Here is a 9,989-nt window from a genome sequence, read left to right on the forward strand (position 1 = left end):
GCAGGATTTACATATTATTGTACCAAAGAATTCTGGATAATGGGTCTGTGCCATAAGTAGTAATAGAGATACATGATTGGAATAGGCAAATGGTTTGAATGTAGAAGTGGGAGCAGGGTAATTCTTACAGTCTGCAGCTGATCTCTTCTCTGTGCGCTCTACTTACCCACTCCCAAGCAGGGCTGCTATCAACGAGGCCAGAAGGGATTTCAGTCAAGGGCCCTAATTGGCATTTATAAAAAAAACATAGCTGCGTCCTGCCAAGAAAACACTGTTTTTTTTTGTTTTTTTTTCCTTATGTAAGTGGCTTGTATTATTGAGTAAAGAAAGAGGACAGGAGACTTATCAGGACAATATGATGATGGTAAATGATTTTTATTTCTCACTGGTGCTGAGATTGTGTTTTCCTTTCTTCAGGTGGCAGTATCCTTGGTACACGTTGTTCTGAGACCTATGGGACAAAAACAGCTTTAATGAGCTTGTTTGGAATTCCTTTGTGGTATTTTTCACAGTCCCCTAGAGTGGTTATACAGGTGAGTTTTTAACTCTCTGATATTCCAGCAATATTTCCAAAGCAGATATTTTCAGAATTTTACACTGCTTTTTAGCAATAAAATATAGTTACTTACTATCATTCATTTAAATTTTTTTTTTGTACAATATAGTATTTATGCGCATCCTATGCAAGGCAGCCTCTAGCATAGGGAATTTGAGTCCTGCACTAAACCTTGACTGTGTGTGAATTCTTAATATTCCTGCAAAATAAATACATTTATGTGTGTGTGTGTGTGTGTGTGTGTGTATCTGACCGCTTATCTGGAAATTACGGAAAGACCATCTCCTATAGACTCCATTTTAATCAAATAATTCACATTTTTAAAAGTGATTTCCTTTTTTTCTAATAATAAAACAGTACTTTGTACTTGATCCCAACTAAGGTTATAATTACTTATTGGAGGCAAAACAATCCCACTGGGTTTAATTACTGTTTAAATAATGTTTTTAGCAGACTTTAGGTAGGAGATCTGAATTACGGAAAGACCCCTTATCCGGAAAACCCTAGGTCCCAAGCATTCTGGATAATGGGTCCCGTGTATGTGTGTGTATGTACAGTGGAGGAAATAATTATTTGACCCCTCACTGATTTTGTAAGTTTGTCCAATGACAAAGAAATGAAAAGTCTCAGAACAGTATCATTTCAATGGTAGGTTTATTTTAACAGTGGCAGATAGCACATCAAAAGGAAAATCGAAAAAATAACTTTAAATAAAAGATAGCAACTGATTTGCATTTCATTGAGTGAAATAAGTTTTTGAACCCTCTAACAAAAAAAGACTTAATACTTAGTGGAAAAACCCTTGTTTGCAAGCACAGAGGTCAAACGTTTCTTGTAATTGATGACCAAGTTTGCGCACATTTTAGGAGGAATGTTGGTCCACTCCTCTTTGCAGATCATCTCTAAATCCCTAAGGTTTCGAGGCTGTCTCTGTGCAACTCTGAGCTTGAGCTCCCTCCATAGGTTTTCTATTGGATTAAGGTCCGGAGACTGACTAGGCCACTCCATGACCTTAATGTGCTTCTTCTTGAGCCACTCCTTTGTTGCCTTTGCTGTATGTTTTGGGTCATTGTCGTGCTGGAACACCCATCCACGACCCATTTTCAGTTTCCTGGCAGAGGGAAGGAGGTTGTCGTTCAGGATTTCACGATACATGGCTCCGTCCATTTTCCCGTTAATGCGAATAAGTTGTCCTGTGCCCTTAGCAGAAAAACACCCCCAAAGCAAAATGTTTCCACCCCCATGCTTGACGGTGGGGACGGTGTTTTGGGGGTCATAGGCAGCATTTTTCTTCCTCCAAACACAGCAAGTTGAGTTAATGCCAAAGAGCTCTATTTTGGTCTCATCAGACCACAGCACCTTCTCCCAGTCACTCACAGAATCATTCAGGTGTTCATTGGCAAACTTCAGACAGGCCTGCACATGTGCCGGGGGACCTTGCGAGCCCTGCAGGATTTTAATCCATTGCGGTGTAATGTGTTTCCAATGGTTTTCCTGGTGACTGTGGTCCCTGCTAATTTGAGGTCATTAACTAACTCCTCCCGTGTAGTTCTAGGATGCTTTTTCACCTTTCTCAGAATCATTGACACCCCACGAGGTGAGATCTTGCGTGGAGCCCCAGAGCAAGGTCGATTGATGGTCATTTTGTGCTCCTTCCATTTTCGAACAATCGCACCAACAGTTGTCACCTTCACTCCCAGCTTCTTGCTAATGGTTTTGTAGCCCATTCCAGCCTTGTGCAGGTCTACAATTTTGTCTCTGACATCCTTGGACAGCTCTTTGGTCTTTCCCATGTTGGAGAGTTTGGAGTCTGCTTGATTGATTGATTCTGTGGACAGGTGTCTTTTATACAGGTGACTAGTTAAGACAGGTGTCCTTAATGAGGTTGACTAATTGAGTAGAAGTGTCTAACCACTCTGTGGGAGCCAGAACTCTTAATGGTTGGTAGGGGTTCAAAAACTCTCACTCAATGGAATGCACTTTCACTCAATGGAATGCAAATCAGTTGCTATCTTTTATTTAAAGTTATTTTTTTCGATTTTCCTTTTGATGTGCTATCTGCCACTGTTAAAATAAACCTACCATTGAAATGATACTGTTCTGAGACTTTTCATTTCTTTGTCATTGGACAAACTTACAAAATTAGTGAGGGGTCAAATAATTATTTCCTCCACTGTATGTGTGTGTGTGTGTATATATATATATATATATATATATATATATATATATATAACATTTTGTATTATGCTTCTGAGTTGCACTAAGGTTGAAGTTTTTATGTGTGTGCCCAAGTCTTTGTAGTTGACAACTTTTCTCTTTACTTTTCATAGCCGGATATGTACCCAGGAAACTGTTGGGCTTTTAAGGGAACCCAAGGATACCTTGTTGTTCGCCTATCAAGGATGATTTACCCAACTGCCTTTTCTATTGAGCACATACCAAAGTCCCTCTCACCATTAGGAAACATAACAAGCGCACCTAAAGACTTTGCAGTTTATGTAAGTGGTTTTTGTTTTGTTTTTATTAAAAATCAGCTCCTGTCTTGCCTTGTGCTGTGTATAATTACAAATTACAATTGCTGGAATTTTTCATGGAGAAACTGGTACGTCCTATGCCCTGTTGTCCAAGTCTTTATGGTTTGTTCTGCAGTGCCAGGAACCAAAATGTTCACAGTTAAAATTAAGTAACTGATCAATTACATTGCTTTTGTTTTTTCCAAAGTGAAATGTGCATGTGTAGATTGTCTTGGGTCTTTTGTAATTTTTTTTTTTCTGTTTTAATTATAGGTTTAGTACAGATATTGGACCTGTTATCCAGAATGCTCCGAACCTTGGGGTTTCTGGATTAGGGGTCTTTCCTTGATCTCCATACATTATCTACTAAAGCTGGATTTATATATTAAACAAAGCCAATAGGATTGTTTTGTATCCAATAAGAATTTTTTTTGTATCTTGGCTGGGATCAAGTACAAGGTTCTGTTTTATTATTATTATTATTATTATTATTATGGAGAAAAAGGAAATATGTTTTAAACATTTTGAATTATTTGATAAAAATGGTATCTAAGGTGGATAATGAGTTTCTGGATAACCAATCCCATACCTGTAATATCTGCAATAGATTTTGTAGTGTCTCTTTCTTGTACATCTAGAACACTGGTGCCTAAAAGATAAGTTGCTGGCAACTGGTATAATAAGTAATTTTCTCTGTTTATAAATATATGCCTGAAACCTTTTAGTGTGCACCGTATATGTATTAACTTTTCATGTTAAGATTTACGTCATCTTCAAGCAGGTATTAATTATTTGTATTGTAATAAATGTTTGCGAGCAGCACTAAACATTCGCAAAAACACAATTACACAATTTTACACAATGCTTGCGGTTTTTACCACAATCCCCCCCCCCCCCCATAGTTTGGCTATCTACTTATGAGTCCAGGTAATCACTGACCCTTTTCCAGGCATGTGGGTTGCATTTAAATTATTCTTGTAAAACACTACAGGATTTAAGTTTTATAACTTCAATTTTCCATGTAACAGTTGATCCCATTTGACTGTGCCAAGTTGAAGCCAACACTCATTTGTACAGTGTGTTCTGAAGTAAATTCTGTTGCCCATATGAAATAAAAGCACTGTTTGCCCAGTAGCAGTAACCCATACCAAACAATACTTTAAAGAGGTGGCCAGTAAATTCTATCTGCTGATTGCGTGCTATGGGTTTCTGCTCCTGGGCAAACGTAGTGCCTTTTATTACATAGCTCATCATGTTTTTCACTAGGTGCTGCATCTGAACAGTAGGCACACATGATTTCACTAATCTCTATTGGGACCCATTACAAGTATTCATGTATTATCTCCTCCATGATAGCACTCCCTAGCATCCAATCCAGCAAACTCTGCTTGTGATGCTTTACTCTTTTTGGCATTAGACTTCACATTTTTCTGTATTTCCTTACCAAACAGGGCCTAGATGATGAGTACCAGGAAGATGGGCAAGTTTTAATTCGTGCTGTGTATGATCAAGAAGGGGAACCCCTGCAAATATTCCACATAATGGTAAGTTATTTTATTAAGCGCATGTCCTAGATGTAACATAGTCTTCTCATCTGGCTGCAAGCTTGTACATTAAACACTTTTGAGTATATCTGAGCTTTACAATGTTATTTATGATAATTGATAGTTTGAACAACCTTTTTATTGTTTTCCCCTCTTTAGGAAGAATATAAAAAACCTTTCCAGATTGTGGAGCTGCGAATCTTCTCTAATTGGGGCCACCAAGACTTTACCTGTCTGTATCGCTTTAGGGCACATGGAACACCTGTACAATAACCCCTAATGTTTATCTGAAATGTAAATTTGTATTGTAAATATTACAATCCTGGAACACTGGAAAATATATATATATATATATATAAATAATATTTAAAATATGGGCAGCAGCATTATATGCTGCACGGTCAGTCTTCATTTAGCCACTACCAGGAAAACCTGCCAACGAGAGATTCGACCAAACCAGTTTGATATGCACTTAGCTGTTATCAGTATGCTTTACAGCTTGGCTCCTATCTCCATAAAATGCTGCATGTGAATTACTCAGGATTGAAAGGCCAGTTAGTGGAAGACGGCTACAAAAATATGGTTTTAAAAAGGCACTTAATGCAAACGGTTTTTTTTCTTCTATTTGCAGATATAAAACGGTTTTACAGTCCGGTTTAGGACACGTTTTTTTTTTCTTTTGGTTCTTAATATCATCCCTCAGCCAGTCACTAATAAAGGCAGCTGGCCTCAGGTAGTGATTTACCCATCTGTCATTGATTGGTGGTGGTGTAAACCAGTGGCCTAGGCATTTACATTTCAGCTGTCCCAGTCATTGTCAGGTCCTGTTATGGCTGTTTAATGACTGAAACTGCAAATTAAAGAACAGCTACAGATTGTAGGATATCTTTCTTTGTTCATGTTCCCGTTTAATATAAGAATATTTTGATACTGTTTCTACAGAATGGGAGAAAAGGCATTTCTTTTCAGAATACAAATTTGGTTGCTCTCAAAGTTTAAAAAAAAAAAAAAAAAAAAAATGCCACAGTAAGCAACAGGTATGAAAAAAATTCCCAGGCTACTCTGGGGACCTGTGCTGAAATACCAACTGTGCTTTATGGTACTTTACAAGTGTACGCTGGATACTTATAGTGCAACTTTTAAGGGAACATATACCCTAAGTATAACAATGCAATCCTATTTCTTATTTAGTTTTCATGGTATTAGGAGTTTTTCTGCTACTTATATCAAGAGTGCTTAACTAGAGCGCCCCTTGCTATCCTGCCTAGTTATGGGACGGACAAGGAGGAAGTGTCTCCTGATGTTTAAATGCTGCATTCTGTTGCTAAATGTGACAGCCACAACAGAAATGAGACGGGCAACATCAGGAGACGATTCCTGCAATGTTAAATCAAGCTTTTGCTATTTTGTCCTGACTGGTTTCTCTGCAAAAAGTGTTTAGAAGAGCACCCTGCTCATGGTTACATTGTTATATGGGGCGGTATATGTCCTCTTAATACCCAGAAAGTGTACCTTACCAACTGTTCTACTACATCTACTGTCTTATTTATCCATGTAAACGTATATATTAAATTATTTGAGGGCCCACCTTATGTCTAGTGTCATATTTATATGTGTATTTATAGACTTCTTTCATAATATCAGCACCCTTAAGCATGATCCCAGATGTTAACCACCTTTGCAAACGGGTTAAAGAGTTAAAGCCTTGCACCAGAGAGCCAATTCCGCTGACTGGCTTTTTGAATAGAGTCTGTGTATATTGCACAAGAGTCCACTTATAAGAAAACAGTCATGGCGCCCCATGAGATGTATAGAATTAAATATTATAAGTCAGATACTCTATGTAAATCAAATTTTGGGAGGTGGTATAAAGGGGAGGGGGGAGCTTTTTTTTCCCAAGAGCACTAATTTATTTTTAAAGATGAAAAATAGGACTTTGTGCAATGTATTTTTGTAAAGGCTTTTCCAGCTATTTGTTTTTCAGTGACTTTTCTTTGCTTGCTCCATACTGGAAAGAAATTGAAATGTTTTAAATAAAGAGTTTAATTTTTGAGTGCATGTAATATTTGAAAAAGTAATAAACAATATCCTTTTCTGTTAATCTATTGTTTCCTTTAAATGTTTGCTGTCTGGCACCATCTGTATAAAGCTACAGGTATAAGACCCATTACTTAGCAGTTTATATATGATTCACATCCATTCCTGCCCAGGGGAGCTTACAATCTAAGGGTGCCTATTATATTCACGAACACAGTAGGATCAAATTAAATCAGAAGCCTCCTGTATGTTTTAGCATGTGGGAGGAAACAACTACAGGTATCGGACCCCTTATCCGGAAACCCATTATCCAGAAAGCTCCGAATTACGGAAAGCCTGTCTCCCATAGACTCCATTATAATCCAATAATTCAGAATTGTAAAACTGATTTCCTTTTTCTATGTAGAAATAAAACGGTACCTTGGAATTGATCCCAACTAAGATATAAATAATCCTTATTGGATGCAAAACAATCCTATTGGGTTTTATTGATTTTTTAGTAGACTTAAGGTGTTGAGATCCAAATTACGGAAAGACCCCTTATCCGGAATACCCTTGGTCCCGAGCATTCTGGATAATGGGTCCTATACCTGTACCTGCTCACTATAGAACATGTCATACACGCGGTTTCCAACTGCCTGTTAACCCCTTAAAGTTGTCAGCAGGAAGGCATCACAATATCCATTTGGAAGTTGGTGCAAACACAGCTCTACAGAAGATGCCAATATGAGCAGTTTAGGTTCAGGATGCTTTGGATCCTTCAGTGGAAGTCACATTGAGCACACAATGCCTGTCTTGGATGTGTGCCCAGGAAATGTTCCCAACCTGATTAACGGCTGAAAAATGGAAACTGGCACAACAAGGTCTAATCTCTTTATTTTTCTTAATGGATGATTGTTGTGACTTTTTTTTTTTATCCAAATATGTATATTTATTTTTTTGTTTCCTCTTGGGGGAACAAGGCAATTGCAAGTGCTTTGCTGCCCACATGATTTTCAGCTTGGTAAGTGGCAAAGGCTCTCAATTCTGCCTGGACCCTAATGCTATTGTCTGACCCGCTGAAAATCGCACTTGCTGCAAAAAAAAAAAAAAAATATCTCAATTGCCCCATGTGTTGAGGTTGGAAAACTAGCGTGTGACTGGCTGTCAGGCATGGACGGGCAATCTGTGGATTTTGGCCAATGCTAGAGAGGCTGCTGTAAGATGCCATAGGCACTCACTATTTATTGGGCTGATGCATACATACCTGCAAGTGTATAAGGGTAATATAATTTAATTGCAGGAATGTACATAGTGCATAGACTTAAATAGTAAGTCAAATTATAATTAAGTTACTTAAGTTCTGGAATGCTTTAGGGCTCTGGTACACGGGAGATTAGTCGCCCGCGACAAATCTCCCTGTTCGCGGGCGACTAATCTCCCACCAGCAAAAATGTAAGTCGCCGGTGGGATGGCAAACGCGGCGGCGCAATTTCGATTCCTCGTGAGGCAACTTCGGCAATTTGCCGAAATCACTTGCGCAGCGTATGCCATCTCTCCGGCGACTTACATTTTTGGCGGTGGGATGGCAATTCGGGGAGATTAGTCGCCCGCGAACAGGGAGATTTGTTGCGGGCGACTAATCTCCCCGTGTGCCAGAGCCCTTATGGAGAGGGTTTCAAAGTAAACTGGCTGTTATGGTAAAACAGTAAAAGGAAATGACCAGACTTACACAACAAGATTATGATACCTTATTATCTTGTCACCCAATCAGAATACATCCCTATTTTGGTTAGTAAGACTGTAACTGTATAACTTGTGAAACTCTAAACTTACCATTCACATACCGATAAAATTGTATGAAATTTTGGACTGTGTGTGGGCTCAGAGTAATAATAATTTCGTATCATGCCGATCGGCCATCTAGTCGTTCTGCCAGGTTAGAAATTTCTGTTGGCTTACGAAAAAATCTACACGTGTATCGGACGATATGCTTGGGGGACCTACAGTGGAAGCTGCTTTCGTACAATTGGTCTCTGTCAACTATTTCAAGTACAGAACATCCTCTGATTTGTGTTTTAAGGGCTTTATTTGACAATTACAGTCTCAATGTTAGTTTTAGATCATTGTATTTAAACATAGGACCGATATCCGAATGTGTATGGCCACTTGAAGACTAATGTCCCATGGAGAGATACCGTATATACTCGAGTATAAGCCGAGTTTTTCAGCACCAAAAATGTGCTGAAAAGGTCACCCTTGGCTTATACTCGAGTATATGGATTTGAAGATGACATTCACTGTGCACGCACCCCACCCCCCACGTCCGTCCTTCCACACCGGTTTCATGTAAAGGAATGCAATCCAGCGCGCACATATGCAGAAGCACACACACCTGTCCTTCCCCGCTGGTTTCAGGTAAACGAATGCCATCCAGTGCACACATACGCAGAAGCACTCACGGCGCACATGCCCATCCATCCCCGCTGGTTTCAGGTAAAGGAATGCTATCCAGCGCGCACATAAGTAGAAGCGCTCACGGCGCGCACGCCCGTCCTTCACCGCCAGTTTAAGGTAACGGAATGGCATCCCGCGCACACATATGCAGAAGCGCTCAAGATACGCACGCCTGTCCTTCCCCGCTGGTTTCAGGTAACGGAATGGCATCTAGCGCACACATATGCAGAAGCGCTCACGATACGCACCTGTCCTTCCCCGCTGGTTTCAGGTAACGGAATGGCATCTAGCGCACACATATGCAGAAGCGCTCACGATACGCACGCCTGTCCTTCCCCGCCGGTTTCAGGTAATGGAATGGCATCCAGCGCGCACATGCATTAAGAACTAGCACTAGCAAATTACTCCCAAGAGTCTCCTGTGGTAAGGGAGGTCCTAGCCATAGGCTACAAACCTCCTGTGCAGTATATCTCACAGATTATCTGGCACTTAACTTTTCTAAAGTTGTGATACAGACATGGAAAAAAACAAATAAAGCAAAAGTTGAACAGACTCACAAAAAGACATAAAAAAAAAAATAAAAATAAAAGTCCTTCAGAATAAACAGCACACACAGAGCTGCTGCCTCTGCAGATCACATATGGAACATCTTTAGAGTTGAGAGGCCAATATTTTCGCCTGCTTCATGCAAAGGAAGCGCATCCAGCGCACATATGAAGGAGCGCACACAGCTCTGCTGCTGCTTCTGCAGATCCCAGATACTGTGGGCTATACTGTGGGTTTTACTGTGGGCTATACTGTGGGTTATACTGTGGGCTATTCTGGGTGCCTGTGCCTGTGTGTAGTTGTGTGTGTGTGTGCATGGTTTTATGCGTAACAGATCTTGCCAGACTAATTTAGTCG

The 9,989-nt window shown here is 39.8% G+C and overlaps 1 protein-coding gene across 15 annotated transcripts in view; it reads left to right on the forward strand.

The window, feature by feature from the left end:
- The window catches only part of sun1 (Sad1 and UNC84 domain containing 1), a 34,893-nt gene extending 28,179 nt beyond the window's left edge, over positions 1-6,714 (forward strand). For all 15 annotated transcript variants that reach the window (XM_012971089.3, XM_004917971.2, XM_004917970.4 and 12 more), the window contains 4 exons: positions 418-533; positions 2,887-3,054; positions 4,521-4,613; positions 4,773-6,714. In XM_012971089.3, the coding sequence (XP_012826543.2) occupies positions 418-533; positions 2,887-3,054; positions 4,521-4,613; positions 4,773-4,886 (491 nt within the window). In that variant the 3' untranslated portion in view covers positions 4,887-6,714. The remainder of the gene's footprint in view (positions 1-417; positions 534-2,886; positions 3,055-4,520; positions 4,614-4,772) is intronic.
- The last annotated feature ends 3,275 nt before the right edge of the window (positions 6,715-9,989 follow it).

Source organism: Xenopus tropicalis, chromosome 9, assembly GCF_000004195.4.
Source record: "Xenopus tropicalis strain Nigerian chromosome 9, UCB_Xtro_10.0, whole genome shotgun sequence".
Taxonomy (NCBI): Eukaryota; Metazoa; Chordata; class Amphibia; order Anura; family Pipidae; genus Xenopus; species Xenopus tropicalis.